Source organism: Anomaloglossus baeobatrachus, chromosome 7 (genome assembly GCF_048569485.1).
Source record: "Anomaloglossus baeobatrachus isolate aAnoBae1 chromosome 7, aAnoBae1.hap1, whole genome shotgun sequence".
Lineage (NCBI taxonomy): Eukaryota > Metazoa > Chordata > Amphibia > Anura > Aromobatidae > Anomaloglossus > Anomaloglossus baeobatrachus.
In genome coordinates, this window is record NC_134359.1 from 259,099,782 (window position 1) to 259,120,912 (window position 21,131).

The following is a 21,131-nucleotide window of genomic DNA, read 5'->3' on the forward strand; positions in this document are numbered from 1 at the left end:
TTATAAAAGTGTTTTTTACATTCTACACAGCGGCCTGGGCTCTTATATACAGTATTCTGGAATGCTGTATATAAGGGCTCACTGGTGGGGGCCGCAGCTTATAGGGGCCAAATCTGGTGACAGGTTCCCTTTAACAGACACCAGTGTGACCAGAGCCTGATCTAAAGGCCACTTTACACACAGAGATAAATCTTTGGCAGATCTGTGGTTGCAGTGAAATCATGGACTTAAGCGGGCTTTACACGCTACGACATCGCTAATGCGGAGTCGTTGGGGTCACGGAATTCGTGACGCACATCCGGCCGCATTAGCGATGCCGTTGCGTGTGACATCGATTAGCGATTTTGCATCGTTGCAAAACAGTGAAAAATCGCTAATCGGCGACACGGGGGTCCATTCCCAATTATCGTTACTTCAGCAGTAACGAGGTTGTTCCTCGTTCCTGCGGCATCACACATCGCTGCGTGTGACGCCGCAGGAGCGAGGAACTTCTCCCTACCTGCCTCCCGGCCGCTATGCGGAAGGAAGGAGGTGGGCGGGATGTTACGTCCCGCTCATCTCCGCCCCTCCGCTGCGATTGGGCGGCGGTTCAGTGACGTCGCTGTGACGCCGCACGGACCGCCCCCTTAGAAAGGAGGCGGTTCGCCGGTCACAGCGACGTCGCCGGACAGGTAAGTATGTGTGACGGCTCTGGGCGATGTTGTGCGCCACGGGCAGCGATATACCCGTGTCGCGCAACAGATGGGGGCGGGTACGCACACTAGCGATATCGGGACCGATATCGCAGTGTGTAAAGTAGCCTATATTGTTCCATTTGTACACAGCCACAAACCTGGCACTGATTGTCCACAATTTCACTGCAACCACAGATCTGCCGCAGATTTATCTCTGTGTGTAAAGTGGCCTTAACCGATTGGCTTTATTGCAATAACACTTATAACTTGTTCCACTGTGTATTCTTATGGAATCTACTGACAAAGCTAATTAAAGGTATATGGTGACACCATGACTGTGTTTACTACTCTCTCCTACTAAGATAAGCAGGGATCGGATTAGTTAAATTTTAGCCAACAGTTTGTTTTCCTGGAAGGTAATCGTCTGCCTGACAATCGCTTCTCCCATAGTAATAACCAAGAACAGTGATAACAGATACCCGTGAAGGGATAGCCGCTGAGCATGTCAGCGAGATTAGGTCTCCAAATCGTCAACAATCTGCTGCTCAGGACAGTGACAGTTTCGCAATGATCTTCTATCTTCTTACAGTTCGGGCAAGAAAAAAAATATGAAGTTGAGGCGTCAGGAACGCGGGTCCATCCTCCTTCTGCCTTGACTGAATCACAAGCCACCTCCATCGGGCGCATGCGGAAGCTATGGCTGGTACACAAAATTAACTGGCTTAAAGGGAATCGGTCACCAGATTTTACCACCTAATCTAAGAGCAGGATAATGTAGAGACAGAGACCCCGATTCCAGTGATGTGTCACTTACTGAGCTGCTTCATGTAGTTTTGAAATAATCACTGTTTATTCAGCAGGAGATTATCATTACAGTTCTACTTAGTGTGCTGCTAGGTAGTCCAGCATATTCATTGGCTGTGTATAACCCTGCCCCCACCACTGATTGGCTGCTTTTTGCCCATATACAGTGTACAAAAAAAGCAGCCAATCAGTGGTGGAGGCGGGGTTATAGAGCTTCACATTGAAATAACTCATAGATGTGCAGCAGAAGAAAAACAGTGATATTATCAAAATGAAAGCAAGCAGCCCAGTAAGTGACACATCGCTGGAATCAGGGTCTCTGTCTCTACATTATCCTACTCTCAGATGAGGACACAAAAACCTGGTGACAGATTCCCTTTAAGGCTGGGGCTTCAAGGTGACAGGTCTCGTGTGACAATAAGTCTCAGACAAGTCCACTATAAATATTTGTGCTACTTGTCTGTGAATTCCAACACATAGGGAAATATTTGCGACTCTGGGTTGCAGTAGGTAACAATGCAGCACCATTTGTAATCATTAGATGAGATGTTGGAAAAAGAGAATGCGATCTTCAAGTCGCGTATAACATGTGGCCATTTAGCCCCAGCCTAAGCATTTTGGACAGCAGCTCCAAATCTGCAATTTCTTACTTTTTAAGGGGAACCTATGGCATCCAAACCAGCCGAATTCACATTTGCAAGTCAAAATTCCCTTCTTAACCAGCCCTGTATGTATAACATTATTCCCTAAAATTAATGTGTAAAAATGCATTTCTTATCTCCGTTATTCGTATGCAAAATTAGAGCTTTGGCGGCATTACTTTCCCAGACTAGTCTGCCCTCTTTCTAAGTTATCACGCTCCAGTGGGGGTGATGACATGGTTTCCACGAGGCAGTGAAAATGCAGCTCCTGGAAATCTTGCGCATGCACATGGCTCATTTCAGCAGCGTCAGTGTGCCTCTCAACCCGGATTCAAAGAGGCGCACTGTGCATGATCAGGGTGAGAAGCCATCTTCCGATCATGCGCAGTGCGCCTCTCTGAATCCAGGACACATACACCCAACCTGAGGCGCACCGACACTGCTGAAATAAGCCAAGCGCATGCGCAAGATTTCCAGGAACTGCGGTGAGACAGACTCATGGAAATCATGTCATCACATCCATGGAGGTGTGATAACATGGAAAGAGGGCCGACTAGTCTGGGGAAACAACGCTTCATCGACTAGTCAAGGCCCTAATTTGCATATGAAAAATGGAGGTAAAAAAATGCTTTTTTTACACACTGATTTTAGAGAATGATGATATAGAGGGAGGGAATTTTGACGTGCAAACCTGAACGCTGCTGGCTTGGATGCCATAAGGGACCGGATCAGTTCCTTTAAAGAGTACCCATTACCAATCTGGGGTGACTTTTCTAAATCTCATCTAGTAACCAAACCGGGCAGAAGAATCCTAATGTCCTCCAAAGGGTCAGACTTTCTAAAAAAAAAAAAAAAAAAAAAAAAAGATCGGGTCCGGCATGCAGAGTGAGATCCCACATCCTCCGTGACCGATCTTGCTCTTTGTAGTGCTGTTGCGTAATTTACCGAGCTGTACCAACATTCGGTAACCACTTAGTTGTAATGCTCGTCATTACATTAAGGGGTCTCATGAACGGCAGGATAGTCAGGAGAGCCGGGGTCTGGTAACAGGAGGTCACGTATAATCATACGGGGTAAACAGAGACGTAGTCAGGGCACAATCCGAGGGTCACAAACCAAAAGAGCATGTAGCAGTAAAAGGGAGCAAACAGAGATGTAGTCAGATAACGGTCCGGGGGTCCAAGATAGTGATACAAGTCAGGAATAGGGAGTGGGCAGAGGGAAGTCCAATAACAGTCCGGGGTCAGAATACCTAGATCAGAATACCAGCAGATACACAAACTATGGCAACCGCAAGCGAGCCAGAGAATACAACTGGGGGAGCATGCTCAGTAAAGAAGCCTGAGCAATTACCCAAAAAATGGAACAGCGGAGTAACCGGCACCTCCCTGAACCAACCTGGACTCCAGTATAGTGACCAAGCTGCTAGTTTATTATCAAGGACGGCGCCGCAGAGTATCTCCAAGGGCAAGATGCTCTGCACAAAGGAATAGACACACTGCCAGATCTGTAAGTGCCGCAGAGCATCTCCAAAGGCAAGATGCTCTGCAGAAGGAATGGACACACTGTCAGATCTGTAAACGCCGCAGAGCAATTTCAAAGGCAAGATGCTCTGCAGAAGTTATGGACACACTGTCAGATCTGTAAGTGTAGCAGAGCATCTACAAAGACAAGATGCTCTGCACAAAGGAATAGACACACTGTCAGATCTGTAAGCGCCGGAGAGCATCTCCAAAGGCAAGATGCTCTGCAGAAGGAATGGACAACCTGTCAGATCTGTAAGTATCGCAGAGCATCTCCAAAGACAAGATGCTCTGCAGAAGGAATGGACACACTGTCAGATCTGTAAGTGCCGCAGAGCATCTTCAAAGGCAAGATGCTCTGCAGAAGGTATGGACACACTGTCAGATCTGTAAGCGCTGCAGAGCAATTTCAAAGGCAAGATGCTCTGCAGAAGGTATGGACACACTGTCAGATCTGTAAGCGCCGCAGAGCAATTTCAAAGGCAAGATGCTCTGCACAAGGAATGAACACAGTCAGATCTGTAAGTGTTGCAGAGCATCTCCAAAGACAAGATCCTCTGCAGAAAGAATGGACAACCTGTCAGATCTGTAAGTATCGCAGAGTATCTCCAAAGGCAAGATGCTCTGCAGAAGGAATGGACACAGTCAGATCTGTAAGCGCTGCAGAGCGTCTCTATGTCTGAGATGCTCTGCACAGAGAATCGTGACATTAGTAAGGTATGACTGGGGGCCTAGATCCTCCTGAAAGGTTCCCACTGATCTTCAAGAAATTAGTTATTTAGGTTTCATATGATTAAGTTATTGGGAAGCCAAATAACATTTTATTATTTTTATATTATTTCGCGCACATTGTCACGCACCAGGTGGTAGATGAGCTGGTGAAAAATGCTAACTCCGGCTCCGGTCACGTATAGATCCGCTCATACAATATATACTGTATATTACAAACAGCACAAAATGTAAGATCAAGTGCAAAACAGTGAGTGTATTCATGCCTTCAAATTAAAAATAAACTATTTTTAAATATCTATATCTCTCTCTCTCTATTATATATATATATATATATATATATATACATACATATACACATACACACGCACGTATATCTATATAGATATATATATTATATATATATATATATATATATATATATATATATATATATATATATATATATATTTATGCATGTATATCTATATATATAATATATATATATATATATATATATATATATATATATATATATATATATATATTAAAACATATATGTAAATAAATAAAAATTCCTACTTCAATCTGTACATCGTCCCACGGGTCTAAGCGGACAGATTTCACCCGGCTAATCTGGGGGATATTGCGGTGAATCCCGGAGCAATTCAGGCAAATGAAGACCCCGATAGTGTATGAAGCCCAGTCCGGATCTGTAAAGGGGACAAGAAACAGACATTTCATATTAATTTAACATGTACTGAATGTTATGGAAATTTAAAATGACAGCTTTTTCTTTATAGGAAACTTTATTCTTCACCATGGAAACAGACAACAAACCCACTGTAGTCGGATCCTGGGGGTCATACACCTTTTTCACTGGCTCTCAAATTTTTGCTAGTTTTGTCATTTGTGTGGTGGTCTCTATTTTCATGTCAAAATCTGGGCCACTTTTGTTCTTCTGGTTAGTCAATTCAACATTGGAAACAAAGTTCCTCCTACTTTCAAGGAGTCATGGTTGCAAAAATGCAAAAAAATGAAGACGTTGTGGATATCTTTATGGCTCGGAAGAGACAGACCTTACGTAGTGAGGTATTTTCTCTTTCTAATTAATATTTTTGAAGTTTAAGTGGCTTTACAATACCTGGCATGGAACTATGTGGAGAAGGATCCCTTTAAGCATTGATTATTTAGTCATTTTACTACATTTGATAGTAGATAACAGCTCAACAAGCAACTAAAAAAAGACTAAATATCATCTGCCATTTTCTTGAGCATATGGACTAAATCCACCCACTCAAGAAAAATAAAACTAAAATGCAAAGTTTGAAAGAAGATGAACCGTGACGTTTAGATAATGTCTTAAGATGGTGCAGATAATCAGGACACATGGCTGTCCATAGCTGTAAACCCAAAATTTACCTAGCGCGCCTATATCTTATTGTGCAGAGATTCAGATAGATCATATGACTGACGTGTTATATGACAAACAATTGGCCACAGTGAGAAATGGTCTCTATAAAGTCATCTGTAAAAGGAACTACTACTACTACTACTACTAAATATCCATGACCAAAAAATCATATTAACAATGCCTAACTGAATAATCTGATTACTAAATCCTGACTGAATAACCAAATTATTAATTACATTACTAATTCCTGACTAAATAATGTGATTACTAATCTGATTACTAATTCCTGACTAAATAATGTGATTACTAATCTGATTACTAATTCCTGACTAAATAATGTGATTACTAATCTGATTACTAATTCCTGACTAAATAATGTGATTACTAATCTGATTACTAATTCCTGACTAAATAATCCATTTACTAATTTGATTACTAATTCCTGACTAAATAATCAGTTTACTAATCTGATTACTAATTACTGACTGAATAATCTGATTAGTAATAGGATTATTCAGTCAGGCATTAGTAATCAGGTTAGGCCGGTTTCACACATCCGGCTTTTCGCCGGTTTGCCGGATCCGGCGCTCTCCCGTACAGACAATACAGTACAGTGACAGCACTGTAACTTCCGGGTCACATGCGCCGGTCACATGACAGCACGTGACTGGTGCTTGTTGCGCTGTCACTGTACTGTAGTCACTGTATGGGAGAGCGCCGGATCCGGCAAACCGGCAAAAAGCCGGATGTGTGAAACCGGCCTTATTCAGTCAGGAATTAGTAATCAGATTAGTAATCGGATTATTTAGTCATGAATTAGTAATGAGATTACTAATTCTTGACTAAATAATGCGATTACTAGTCGGATTATCTAGTCAGGATTTAGTAATCAGATTAGTAATAGGATTATTCAGTCAGGATTAAGTAATCTGATTACTAAATCCTGAGTAGATAATCCGATTACTAATTCCTGACTAAATAATGAAATTACTAATCTCATTACTAATTCATGACTAAATAATCCAATTACTAATCTGATTACTAATTCCTGACTGAATAATCTGATCACTAAAGGCCATGTCTCACTAAGCAACATCGCTAGCAACATCGATACTGAGTCACGGTTTTTGTGACGCAGCAGCGATGTTGCTAGCGATGTTCCTGTGTGTGACATCCAGCAACAATCTGGCCCCTGCTGTGAGGTCGCCGGTTGTTGCTGAATGTCCTGGACCATTTTTTGGACGTTGCTCTCCCGCTGTGAAGCACACATCGCTGTCTGACAGCGAGAGAGCAACAATCTGAATGTGCAGGGAGTAGGGAGCTTCTGCGGACGCTGGTAACCAAGGTAAATATCGGGTAACCAAGAAGCCCTTTGCTTGGTTACCCGATATTTACCTTAGTTACTAGCGTCCGCCGCTCTCAGGCTGCCAGTACTGGCTCCCTGCTCCCTGCACATGTAGCCGGAGTAAAAAAAAAACCAAGGAGAAAAATTGTAGGAAAAATACCCTGACTATAAATAAATAAATTGCAAGTGCTTAATAACAGGGTACTTAGTATATACATTTTTGCAAAAAGGTAAGAAGCTGTCTCACCTCGTCACGGTGTACCCATCTGAGACAGTCCCTAACCTACTAAAGTTAAAAACATATTCTGTACCTGACTTGTGTCATGTCCAAAACTTCAATATGAATGGTAAAGTGGTCAGCTGGGTCCCAGATTAAATACACAGCAAAAAGTGAGACGCAGGTAATTGTTCAGCCTCAGTATCAGGAGGGCTGCACCCCCAACTTACCTTTTTGCAAAAATGTATATACTAAGTACCCTGTTATTAAGCACTTGCAATTTATTTATTTATTTATAGTCAGGGTATTTTTCCTACAATTTTTCTCCTTGGTTTTTTTCTAGTCTTGAGGCTGCAATTCACATGCTTGTAATGTTGCATGTTTATTGAACTTTTGTTACAGCTCAGTTTTTTTGTGTTTTTTTTGTGTTTTTTACATGTAGCCGGAGTACACATCGGGTAAATAAGCAAAGCGGTTTGCTTATTAACCCGATGTGTACTCTGGCTAGGAGTGCAGGGAGCCAGCGCTAAGCGGTGTGCGCTGGTAACCAAGGTAAATATCGGGTAACCAAGCGCTTGGTACCCGATATTTACCTTAGTTACCAAGCGCAGCATTGCTTCCACGCGTCGCTGCTGGCTGGGGGCTGGTCACTGGTCGCTGGTTTGACAGCTCACCAGCGACCATGTAGCGACGCTCCAGCGATCCCTGCCAGGTCAGATTGCTGGTGGGATCGTTGGAGCGTCGCTTTGTGTGACGGTACCCTTAAGGCCCCATCACACACGAGATCACTAACAAGATCGTTGGGGAGTCACAGTTTCTGTGACACAGCAAGGATCTCGCCAGCGATCTTGTTATGTGTGACACCTACCAGCGATCAGGCCCCTGCTGTGAGATCTCTAGTCGTTGCCGAATGGTCCGGACCATTTTCTTCAAAGCATCGCTGTGTTTGACACTGTGTGACAGGGTCCCAATGACTGACGAGATCGTTATACAGGTCGCTGCTGCATAGTTGGTAAGGCCTGACTGTGTGACATCTCACCAGCGACCTCCCAGCGACTTACCAGCGATCCTTATGTGGTCTTATCCTTGTTGGGATCGCTGGTAAGTCATTGTGTGTGACTGGACCTTAATGTCTGACTGAATAATACAGTTAATAATTACTAATTCCTGACTGAATAATCTGATTACTAATGCCTGAATGAATAATCCGATTACTAATCTGATCAATAATACCTGACTGAATGATCCGATTACTAATCTGATTACTAATTCCTGACTGAATAATCTGATTACTAATGCCTGACTAAATAATCCGATTACTAATCTGATTACTAATGCCTGACAAAAAAGGTTTCTAGCAACCAGTTTGTTTAAAATTCCTCAGACTTTTCACTAACGGCCCTCACACATAAATAAAAGTCAGCTACAGTCTCTGATTTCGGTAGGGTTGGATTGACCATCGAATGTGTAAGGAGGCGGCCTGCCTTTTCCCTGACAGATGATATCAGAGAAGAAAAGGAACAGGAGGTTTCGATTTAATCGCCCACTCCTGATATTCACCTGTCCCAGCTCCAGTGCCGGGCTTTGCTTCCTTCTTCCCATTCGGCTAGCTCCTTCTGTTCTAGTGCGTGTCGAGATTATATAACCACTTGGCACGAACCTTGGATATCATCATCTGAGGTCTTTTAAAGCTGCCTCACCCGGCTGTGTGCTGCCTGAGTGTTCAGGTAGCAAGAACATTCAGATCTTGTAAAGAAACCCAATATGCTGTTGTCTGCTGTTGTCACAATGGTCTTCGATCATTCTGAGACTTGGCCGGAGTCTCACTTTGCCTTGTGAGACACTAGATTTTTAATGTTTTCCTTTCCTTTGGTGCAGAGAGGGTTAATGTCAGTTTCTCTGCTAGCAGCTCCTGGCTAATTTTCTCACATGCACCTGGTTTGTGATCACACCTATTCCCTTTAAATGGTCACATGTACCAACACATGACGCCGGTAATAGACTCCCCATTCTGAAACTAGCCACAGAGGAGAGGGGAAACTCTAGTAGCCACTGGAGCCCTTGCTGTTGGTGTAGTCCTGGTGTCTGGCTGCAGCCGTGAAGTAGGTGTATATCCCTTTTTACGTATTCCCCTGTCTCTTTACCTTTCTCCATGTTTTATTAGTGCAGTGGTAGGATTAGTGCTCTTGCCGGCCTTCTCACTACCCAGGGTGATGTTAGGGCAAGTAAGTGCTTAGGCACGTGATTGACGATGGGGTGAGAGAACCAATATAGGGACTTTAGGGAACAGCCTCAGGTGAGTGCTGGAAGTGTCCCCTCTCCCCAGCATCAAGGGCCCACTGTTGTTATTGTGTCCCCAGTGTATTTTGTGTATTTCGTTGTACGCCGGCCATTCGTTGCTACGTGCGCATCTGTCATGCCATGTGATTGGCCATCCCCTAGTCTGAGCATGACTGTTGAATCAATGTACTTACCAGCCTACTTATCTTTGCCAATCCAAGACATTAGCCACACACTCAGCTTAGCTACATTAAAGTGTCTGCCTACCCATCACTACTGATTGAAGGTGCTATCCGGACAGTCGCTGTATTGCTTCTAGTACTACCAGCTCCATAGATCCGCATATCCAGCTCTACTGGTCCTAGCTGGTCCACATGCCATCCAGTTCCACTGCATCAACACCTCTAGTCTGCGCTGCTCACCAGGACCTATAGTTTAGTGAAAACACCTCACCAAAGTGATCCAGTAACAAGTCAATTGTTTTTAAAGACCTTTATCTATGCTACTATAGGCTGGGACTGTTAGGCAGGGATTAGCAATATCCACCCAGAACTGCTCGTGGTGCACCTGACAGGTTCCTTTTTAAACTGAGTGTTTTATCACCTGGTGATTATCATTGAGGCACAGATCAGGGTTTATCCTAAATTAATTAGCATTCCCCAATTCCCTAACATGACATCTAAAAAAGGATAATATAGCGCAGACAATCACTTTCAGAATATATTCACGCATGGCAGATTTGTTGCAGAAATGTCCATCCCATTCATCCTAATAGGGCTTGCAAAATTAATTTGCTTGCCGCTAAAGCAACCCCCAAAAGAATGAACAAACTGATTTTAATGAGTTAAAAAAGAGCTATAAATGGTAACTTTCCCCAAAACCAGGCTAGATTTCTAGGTACGGGATGCAATTCAAAGTACGATGGAAAAAAAACACAATAAATGCACACAGGGTACTGCGGATTGCTTGAAGCGCGCGCAATCAATTGACCCCCCCCCCCCATATGGATATTTAATGGGTCATGGTTTTGCTTTCTCCTTAGGCTGTATAGATAGACCGCCTTATGTCATATGCAGTAGGTCAAGACGTTTGGTTCTGGCTGGAATTCCAACTTAAGATGCGTCACACTTAATTATAGTGCATGTAATCTATCCCCGGACAGAAATGACGTCTACGGCTGATCAAAAGGTAATGCAGTCAGCGTGGCTGGCTATTTATGATAGCCTAGTACCGTAATATCATTTAATGAGGCTCCCAAGGATTAGGTAATGGATCAGACCGCACTAGGCAATAAGTTAGAACTTGATAGCTCTTAAAGGGAATCTGTCAGCAGGTTTTTGCTAGGTAATCTGAGGACAGCATGATGTAGGGGTTAAAACACAAAGTTCAATGATGTGTCACATGTCAAGCTGTGTGCTGTTTACTTACACTTGAGTGTTTTATCACCTGGTGATTATCATTGCTGTGACTAGCTGCCTTGTCAAGTTGTACAGCTCCGCCCCCTTCTTTGACTAGCAGCTCACTCTCTATAGACATGGTACTGGAGCCTGGTGTGGGAGGCGGCTGCTTTTTCTAATTCTGATTGTGTTAGAATGATTGCACCCAGTAATCTAAGTGATACATCGTTGGATTCAGGATCTCTTTGCCTACATCATGTTGTTCTCAGTTGAACCACAAAAAGGAAATAAAGATTTTTTCCTTTTTCCAAAGGAGTACACAACGTCTCAATCAATTAATAATTTTTAATATCATCAAAAAATACACAGAAAAAACACCACACAATAAAATGATAAATTGCAGTCAAAAGAAAAATATATATACGGGTTTAAGCGATAATATATTGCACATTAACCTCCAATAAAGTGACCAGTGCTGTATATATCTTCAAAAATTACAACAAGCTGACCAATGTGCATTGCACCAAACTTAATGATAAAGTGACTAGTGCTATAAGAGGCCCATGTCAATGACCATGAAGGGCTGTGTAAAACAGTCTGCAAGTTCTATTCCTTCACGGAAGATACTATTGCACAATCCCCGGGTCACACCTATTGCCTATTAATAAGTAGTCACCATCACTATTATGTATATAATCGCCCATTGTTTCTCACTACATCTCTGCAAGACCGCCTCAATCGGATATAATATGTAGATATGTCTATCATACATGTACAAAACTAATTGTATCCTACCAAAGGCGGAATCGCAGAGAGCTGAAACAATCGGGTCGTGATGTAAAAATCCCAATTGCTCCATAGGATGCCATGAACCAGCAGTCTCTGTGACAAAACTATACTCAAAATGCCACAGACAATCACACATGCGTCTGCCGTTAAGCAATATTATGCAGTGTGCCAAACGTAAGTCCATTCACTAAATCTTATATTAAAGATTCAAGACACCACTACGGAGCAGAAGTTACCTGGGATAATAAAAATACCGCGACCACCCGATTCCCCGACACGTGTTTCGCTCCCGGCTTCTACAGGGGAGCAAAACACGTGTCGGGGAATCCGGTGGTCGCGGTATTTTTATTATCCCAGGTAACTTCTGCTCCGTAGTGGTGTCTTGAATCTTTAATATAAGATTTAGTGAATGGACTTACGTTTGGCACACTGCATAATATTGCTTAACAGCAGACGCATGTGTGATTGTCTGTGGCATTTTGAGTATAGTTTTGTCACAGAGACTGCTGGTTCATGGCATCCTATGGAGCAATTGGGATTTAGCACATAAATGCACTTTGTGACCTTTATTGCTGATACTAACAAGTCTGGTTGTGTTTGGCACTGTTTTTACATCACGACCCGATTGTTTCAGCTCTCTGCGATTCCGCCTTTGGTAGGATACAATTAGTTTTGTACATGTATGATAGACATATCTACATATTATATCCGATTGAGGCGGTCTTGCAGAGATGTAGTGAGAAACAATGGGCGATTATATACATAATAGTGATGGTGACTACTTATTAATAGGCAATAGGTGTGACCCGGGGATTGTGCAATAGTATCTTCCGTGAAGGAATAGAACTTGCAGACTGTTTTACACAGCCCTTCATGGTCATTGACATGGGCCTCTTATAGCACTAGTCACTTTATCATTAAGTTTGGTGCAATACACATTGGTCAGCTTGTTGTAATTTTTGAAGATATATACAGCACTGGTCACTTTATTGGAGGTTAATGTGCAATATATTATCGCTTAAACCCGTATATATATATATATATATTTTTCTTTTGACTGCAATTTATCATTTTATTGTGTGGTGTTTTTTCTGTGTATTTTTTGATGATAATAAAAATTATTAATTGATTGAGACGTTGTGTACTCCTTTGGAAAAAGGAAAAAAATCTTTATTTCCTTTTTGTGGTATAATTATTGATCTAGGAGTGTCCGTAGATGGATTGGACCAATTTTGTGGTATTATATGTTCTCAGTTGAAGTAGCAAGAACCTGGTGAGAGTGGGGACAGAGAGAGCCTGGTGTAGGTGGGGACAGCTCTCTCAGCTCTGCTACATGGCTAAATCTAAAAATTCTGATTGTATTAGATCTGCTACAAACAATAATCTAAGTGATACATCGTTGGATTCATTCCTTTTTGCCTACGTCATGCTGCTCTCAGATGAGGTAGCAAAAACCTGCTGATAGGTGCTGCAGAAAACCGTGCGAATATGCGTTATCAACTCTCTTGCTGTTTTCTCACAAAAAAACCTGCTATATATATATATATATATATATAAAACAGGACTAATTTCCAATAAAATCGGATGTGAATGATGTTTACCAATGGATCATATTCATATAGTGGATGAATCTAGTTTTGTACAGTAGCAACTAAGTGCATTAAGATCACGAGACAAGAAATAGATTTAAAGAGGACCTGTCCCGGTTCAAAAGTGTCGCTCACTTCCTGTTGATTGTTCGTGTTCGTTTGGTCCAAAGGCGTGGAGAAGGATGCTGGCGATGATTGGAAGTAGGGCTCATGTGACGTTACAACTCCACGTGAGTCCCCGCCGCGAAGAGCCCGGACACCGCTGGAACCGGAGGTGAGTACAGGCTTTATTAGTGTACCTGGGGGAAACATGTGGAATCAGAAAGGGTTGTCCTAGTAGAGGACAACCCCTTTAAGAGCAGTTGTATGCTCGGATAGGCGCAACTCGAGCATCTGATTGTAACGGAAGTCAATGGGGAACTCAATTATTTTCCTGAAAGATTTCCCAGAAAAATGCTGGGAGTTCCCCATTGACGTCCATTAACTCAGGTACTCGAGTTGCGCCCATCCACGCATCCAACTGTTCTTTACGAGACCCGAGCATGGTAGTGCCCACTCATCACTAGTTACGAGTACTGAACACCTGAGCATGGTAGTGCTCACTCATCACTAGTTACAAGTACCGAGCACCCGAGCATGGTAGTGTCCCTCATCACTAGTTACAAGTACCGAGCACCCGAGCATGGTAGTGCTCGCTCATCACTAGTTACGAGTACAGAGCACCTGAGCATGGTAGTGCTCACTCATCACTAGTTACGAGTACTGAGCACCCGAGCATGGTAGTGCTCGCTCATCACTAGTTACGAGTACAGAGCACCCGAGCATGGTAGTGCTCACTCATCACTAGTTACCAGTATTGAGCACCCGAGCATGGTAGTGCTCGCTCATCACTAGTTACGAGTACAGAGCACCCGAGCATGGTAGTGCTCACTCATCACTAGTTACAAGTACCGAGCACCCGAGCATGGTAGTGCTCGCTCATCACTAGTTACAAGTACCGAGCACCCGAGCATGGTAGTGCTCACTCATCACTAGTTACGAGTAATGAGCACCCAAGCATGGTAGTGCTCGCTCATCACTAGTTATGAGTACCGAGCACCTGAGCAACCTGAGCATGGTAGTGTCCGCTCCTCACTAGTTACGAGTTCTGAGCACCCGAGCATGGTAGTGCCCGCTCATCACTAGTTACAAGTACAGAGAACCCAAACATGGTAGTGCATGCTCATTACTACTCACGAGTACCGAGCACCCGAGCATGGTAAGGTTCACTCATCACTAGTTCTGAGTACAGAGCACGAGAACATGGCAGTGCTCGCTCATCCCTAGTTTCAAGTACTGAGCACCTGAGCATGGTAGTGCCCACTCATCACTAGTAATAAATAACAGAATGCCCCCATTTTTTCCACCATCCAACAAATGACAACTTGCTGATCACTGAAGGTCTAACCATTGGGACTCTCTGGTCCCGAGAAGAGAACTCTAAAATGCTGCACTAAAATTTGTCTACGGATCTAATGGAGATCGTCTAGTACTATCTCAGACAGTAAAAAGACAATGAATTGACCTGTGATGCGCATAGTCTCCATTCAAAGAGGATATTGTAGTGCCCCAATCTCCGGACTAGTTGGAGGCCTGTCAATGTCTAATGATCAGTCAGTTGTCACTTATTCTGTGGAGCGGTGAAAACGTTCTTCGTTGGGAATAACCCTATATGATATAGGGCAGAAACGTGCTCGGGGGGGGGGGGGGGGAGTGGGATACTAAGGTGAGGCAACCAATATTTAGATTAAGGGCTTGTGCCAATAATTTGGGTTCACCACTTTCCTTGCGTATAGGCCAGCCCCTCACTTTATAATGGTTGCAGTGTTTTAGACAGTAATTTATAGGACCCGTCTTATTAAAGCCAAGATTATTTCTAATAAATGTGTGATTTTATGACTACACTTCTTAAGTAGGACATAACAGATTCTTGTACAGATTTCCGGCTAATTTAATGCTGAACCCTGCAGCAGATGGATGGATTGTTTGATGTTCAATAAAAGAAACTCTTTAAAAAGAAGCAAATGAGCTCTTAGCTCGTCTTTACGTATTAAAATCCGGAAAATGCCAATTCATCCCTGAGAGGAAAATGCGCAGAATAAATCTGATAAATCGACGTCTTCAGAATTTCCTTCCTTTGATGTACATATAATTTACTTAGGATCAAGACAGGAAAAACAAAGAAAGGTGCAACGACGCCGATTATATCTCAATTCCCTCCGAAATTAGGGTTTGTAAGGAAATATGAAAATTTAATGTGATATTAATGCACATGCCATTTCACATTTACGTTATTTTACATGAAGAATTAGCTGTAATGATGGGTTAAACAGGTTTGAATGAAATTGAAATATCAGTCCAAGTTGAAGGGGTTTTCCAAAGATCTACTGGACCCTCACTAAGCAGCAAAAAAAAGGGGCCAAAGCTAGAGCCCCTTGAACAGTGGTGTAACAAGCGATCGATGGGCCCTGGTGCAAAATTTTGACCTGCCCCCCCCTCATGTTGGTCAGATGTATGTATACATTTAGCATTCTAAATCCTATAAAGAAAGACATACGAGTTGCTCCCCCCATTATGTAGTAATGTCCCCTATCCTGGGCTCGTTCTTCATAAGTATGTCCCACATCCTGGCATATGTCCCCCATCCTAGTATATGTTTCCCATTCTAGCCCACATCCTGGTGGATGTAGAACACCATTCTGGTTTATATGTCCCCATTTTGGTTAATATGTCCGCATCCTGGGCCCCTCCTGGTATACACTGTACCCCTTCCTGGTGCCCTCCTGGGATATATTGTCCCTCTCTTGGTGCCCTCCTGGCATATACAGTCCTCCTCCTGGTGCCCTTCTGGCATATATGATCCCTCTCCTAGTATCTACTGTCCCCCCCACTGGGGCCCTCCTGGTGTATACTTTCCTCCTAATGGGCCCCTCCTAGTATCTGTCCCCCTCCTGTTGCCCTCCTGGCATATACTATCCCCCTTCTAGTATCTACTGTCCCCCTATTCGGGCCTGCCGGGTGTATACTTTCCCCCATAATGGGCCCCTCCTGGCATATACTGTACCCCTCCTGGTATTTACTGTCCCCCCCTCCTGTTGCCCTCCTGGCATATACTGTCCCCCTCCTGGTGCACTGCATGATCCCCCTCCTAGTATCTACTGTCCCCCTACTGGGGCCCTTCTGATGTCTACCTACCCCCTAATGGGCCCCTCCTGGTATATACTGTCCCCCTCCTGGTGCCCTTCTGGCATATATGATCCCCCTTCTAGTATCTACTGTCCCCTACTGGGGCCCTCCTGATGTATACTTTCCCCCTAATGGGCCCCTCCTGGTATATATTGTACCCCTCCTGGTATCTACTGTCCCCTCCTGGTATCTACTGTCTCCCTCCTGGTGCCCTTCTGGCATATATGATCCACCTCCTAGTATCATCTGTCCCCCTACTGGGGCTCTCCTGGTGTATCCTGTCCCCCTGTTGGGACCCTCCTGGTATATATGTCCCCCTGCTGGGCCCCTCCTTGTATATACTGTCACCTTCCTGGTATCTACTGTCCCCATTCTGGTAAATATGTCTCCATTCTGTCTAATGCAAAAAACAACAATTTTGTACCCACGTCCCGCAGTATCGTCCTGTGCAGCTTTCATCAGGGTCGGCACTATTACAATGCATGACGTCATTGTCATGTGCAATCCTCAGTCACTGGGACACAGATGAAGGCTGCCGGCTTCTGTTTGGCCTGCATCGTGTATCGCAGTACAGGGACCCGGCGGGTCTCTGCACCACAATGCATTTCAGCTCGAAATGCAGCCTTGGACGCACATCCAGGTGAAGCAGGGGCTGGGGTCGGTGGGCCCACTGCACCCCCGGGCCAGGTCGCGATCCCTACGAGCGAGATCATTCCCCTCCTGAATTTGAATGTTTTGTCAAACAAAATAGCTATCTGTGCCTGTTACTACCTCCCAACCCACTTATCGTCTAAACTTAATTCAGTGGGGATCCAATGGCATATGTTATAGGGAATCTGTCATCAGGTTTTTGCTATGTAATCTGACAGTATAATTATGTAGAGGCTTTGACCCTGATTCTAGTGATGTATCACTTAGCTTACTGTGTGCAACAGTTCTGATACAATCCCTGTTTTCTCTGCTGCAGATCTAGCAGAGCTCTGGATGCTGAGCTTTGTATAACCCCGCCCACACCACTGATTGGCAGCTTTGTGTGTGCACTGTATATTGACAAAAAGCTGTAAATCCGGGGTGGTGGTGACGTTGGATCAGATGGCACGACACCTAGTCCTCTAGTGATAAACAATAATGTAATTGAAACAGCAAAACAATAGCTCAGTAAGTGACATCACTGGAATCGGGGTCTCTGCCCCTACATCATGCTGCTTTTAAATTGGATAACAAAAACCTCCTGAAAGATTCCCTTTAAAAAAATTAACCATTAATGGGGGATTGTTTACCCACGAAAGTCCCTGATGCAAGGAGTCATAGAGAACACAAGAATGATTGGTCCCCCCAAACCACTGGAAAGTGGGGGGAGATAGTGTAGCTGTCAGGCAAACTATTGTTTGGCAAACAGCCTACTATGGTGTATGGGAGCCCCAATCCACACGTGGCACTTGGTCCGCTTTCTTGTTTTCTGGGCACAGCGCCACGCTTTTTTAGTGGCTGAGCCTGGTATTGCAGCCCCGTTGCATTGAAGTGAATGGGACTGAGCTGCAATACTAAGAAATATCCACTATGAAACGTGCCCTGTAAATTAGATCTTCCGTCCTTGGGTTATGCTCAGGGAATCCTTCAAACAAAAAAGGATTTGCCAAAAAGTGGACACTCCAAATCACTTTTTGCTCCACTTGGTATAATATCTGAGATCACATAAAAGGGTTAAAAGTTAGAAATGCCAAAAAGATATAAGAAACAGAAAACTCAGCATCATCTACAAGATCTCCGAGAAGATCGATGAGCTGGAATCTGCCATAATCAATGCGCAATGTCAAGATCATGACTCTATCAAGCGAAGGAAGGATGATGGATCCTCGGACGTTAGGATTAGAAAATACGACCATTCATCTCCAGTAAAGAAGTAAAATTGTCCTGAAGACATAAAAGTCAATGAAGTTGGAGAGATAAAAGTGATGCGGTGATATCTGGGGCCTTGAAGGCAATTTGCTCATATTATAGCAGCGCTTATATTATAGCAGAGTAGTCACCAGGAACTTCCGCCCGTAATGTGTGTGTGGGATGAATGAGTCTTTCCTAAGCCATTTGCCTGCAAAGAATAAATCTAACGGTTAAATAGGATAAAATGAATGACGAGCGCAACGTTCCTCATGTCCTGAACAATTAGTGTTGTCGAATCACATCCTGAGCCGCTCGATAAAGGAAGCCGTCCATTTACCGCATATACTGTATGTAGGTTCATGTCAGATGAGGCAGTAATGCTGTGCAAAGCAAAGGAATCCTGGAAAAGAAGAATTCTTACAGGATCTGTTCTATTACCTGGATATGGGACATTTCCCCCGCTAAGAGCCACGAAAAAAAGCTGATAGGAGATGTTTAACAGCGGTGATCGGACGAACCACAAATATATATCTAACAAGCACTACCATGCTCAGGTGCTCGATACTCGTAACTAGTGATGAGCGGGCACTACCATGCTCAGGTGCTCGATACTCGTAACTAGCGATGAGCGAGCACTACCATGCTCGGGTGCTCAGTACTCGTAATTAGTGATGAGCGGGCACTACCATGCTCAGGTGCTCAGTACTCGTAACTAGTGATGAGCGAGCACTACCATGCTCGGGTGCTCAGTACTCGTAACTAGTGATCAGCGAGCACTACCATGCTCAGGTGCTCAGTACTCGTAACTAGTGATGAGCGGGCACTACCATGCTCGGGTGCTCAGTACTCGTAACTAGTGATGAGTGGGCACTACCATGCTCGGGTGCTCAGTACTCGTAACTAGTGATGAGCGAGCACTACCATGCTCAGGTGCTCAGTACTCGTAACTAGTGATGAGCGGGTACTACCATGCTCAGGTTCTCAGTACTCGTAACTAGTGATGAGCGAGCACTACCATGCTCGGGTGCTCGATACTCGTAACTAGTGATGAGCGGGCACTACCATGCTCGGGTGCTCGATACTCGTAACTAGTGATGAGCGAGCACTACCATGCTCGGGTGCTCTGTACTTGTAACTAGTGATGAGCGGGCACTACCATGCTCGGGTGCTCTGTACTCGTAACTAGTGATGAGTGAGCACTACCATGCTCAGGTGCTCAGTACTCGTAACTAGTGATGAGTGAGCACTACCATGCACCGGTGCTCAGTACTCGTAACTAGTGATGAGCGGGCACTACCATGCTAGGGTGCTCGGTACTTGTAACTAGTGATGAGCGAGCACTACCATGCTCGGGTGCTCGGTATTCGTAACTAGTGATGAGCGAGCACTACCATGCTCAGGTGCTCGGTACTCGTATCTAGCAAGTTGGATGCTTGGATGGGTTTGACTCAAGTACTGAGTATAGTGAAAGTCAATGGGAAACTGGAGCATTTTTTCGGAGAATCATCTGGAAAAATGCTTCAGTTTCCCATTGACTTTCACTATACTGAGTACTTGAGCCCATCTGAGCATCTGATCTGATTGTTTCGAGTCCCGAGCACCTGAACATGGTAGTACTTCAAGGGAAGCTATCATCAAAAAATGACCTACTGCTTAAGGCCTCCTTCACATGTCTATGCTTGTGTCACATCCGTTCTTTTCACAGATGCCACATGTATCCAATATATATATATATATATACATATATATACACATATACATACACATACATACACACACACACAGGGTGGTCCAAAAATAGGTGGACAGTATGTGTAATAGGGTTATCAAACAAGTTGTAAAGTGAAACTGACTCAGTTGCCCTTGGCAACCAATCAGATTCCACTTTTCATTCTTCACGGACTCTTTGGAAAATGAAAGGTGGAATCTGATTTGTTGCTAAGGGCAACTGAGTCAGTTTCACTTTATATCGTGTTCGATAACCCAATTACACATACTGTCCACTTACTTTTGGACCACCATATATATATATATATATATAATATATATATATAATATATATATAATATATACACACATATATATATATATATATATATATATATATATATATATATATATATATATATATATATATATATATATATATATATATATATATATATATATATATATATATATATATATATATATATATATATATATATATATATATATATATATATATATATATATATATATATATATATATATATATATATATATATATATATATATTGTGAGACTGTGACCGGGGTTATCTATGACGGCCGGTATGTCTCGCCCCGGTTGTGCTCACTCCATGATAGAAAGTAAATCCACTCTAGGGTTAATGCTATTTCCCTACAGGCTGAAGGAAGGGTTAAATGGAAACAGGAACAAGGGCAGGTGTGCCGGGTGTGAGGGAGTGAACAGAACTCCCTGAGCTCTCTGCTGGAGAGGCACATGTATATTGTTGTGGACTTTTATTTGGAAATTAAACCGTGTGCTGTGCACCTTAATGCCTGGATCCCGTGTCTTCTGCTGCGTAGCCGACCGTGCTACCTCACATATGGTGGAGAATCGGCGGGCATGCCAGCCGGTGAGGTGTAGCATCCATCCCTGG

The 21,131-nt window shown here is 43.5% G+C and overlaps 1 protein-coding gene across 1 annotated transcript in view; it reads right to left on the reverse strand.

The window, feature by feature from the left end:
• The window catches only part of ADAP1 (ArfGAP with dual PH domains 1), a 199,715-nt gene that overhangs the window by 112,919 nt on the left and 65,665 nt on the right, over nucleotides 1-21,131 (reverse strand). Inside the window, exon 2 of the mRNA XM_075318072.1 lies at nucleotides 4,933-5,063. Within this exon, the coding sequence (XP_075174187.1) occupies nucleotides 4,933-5,063 (131 nt within the window). The remainder of the gene's footprint in view (nucleotides 1-4,932; nucleotides 5,064-21,131) is intronic.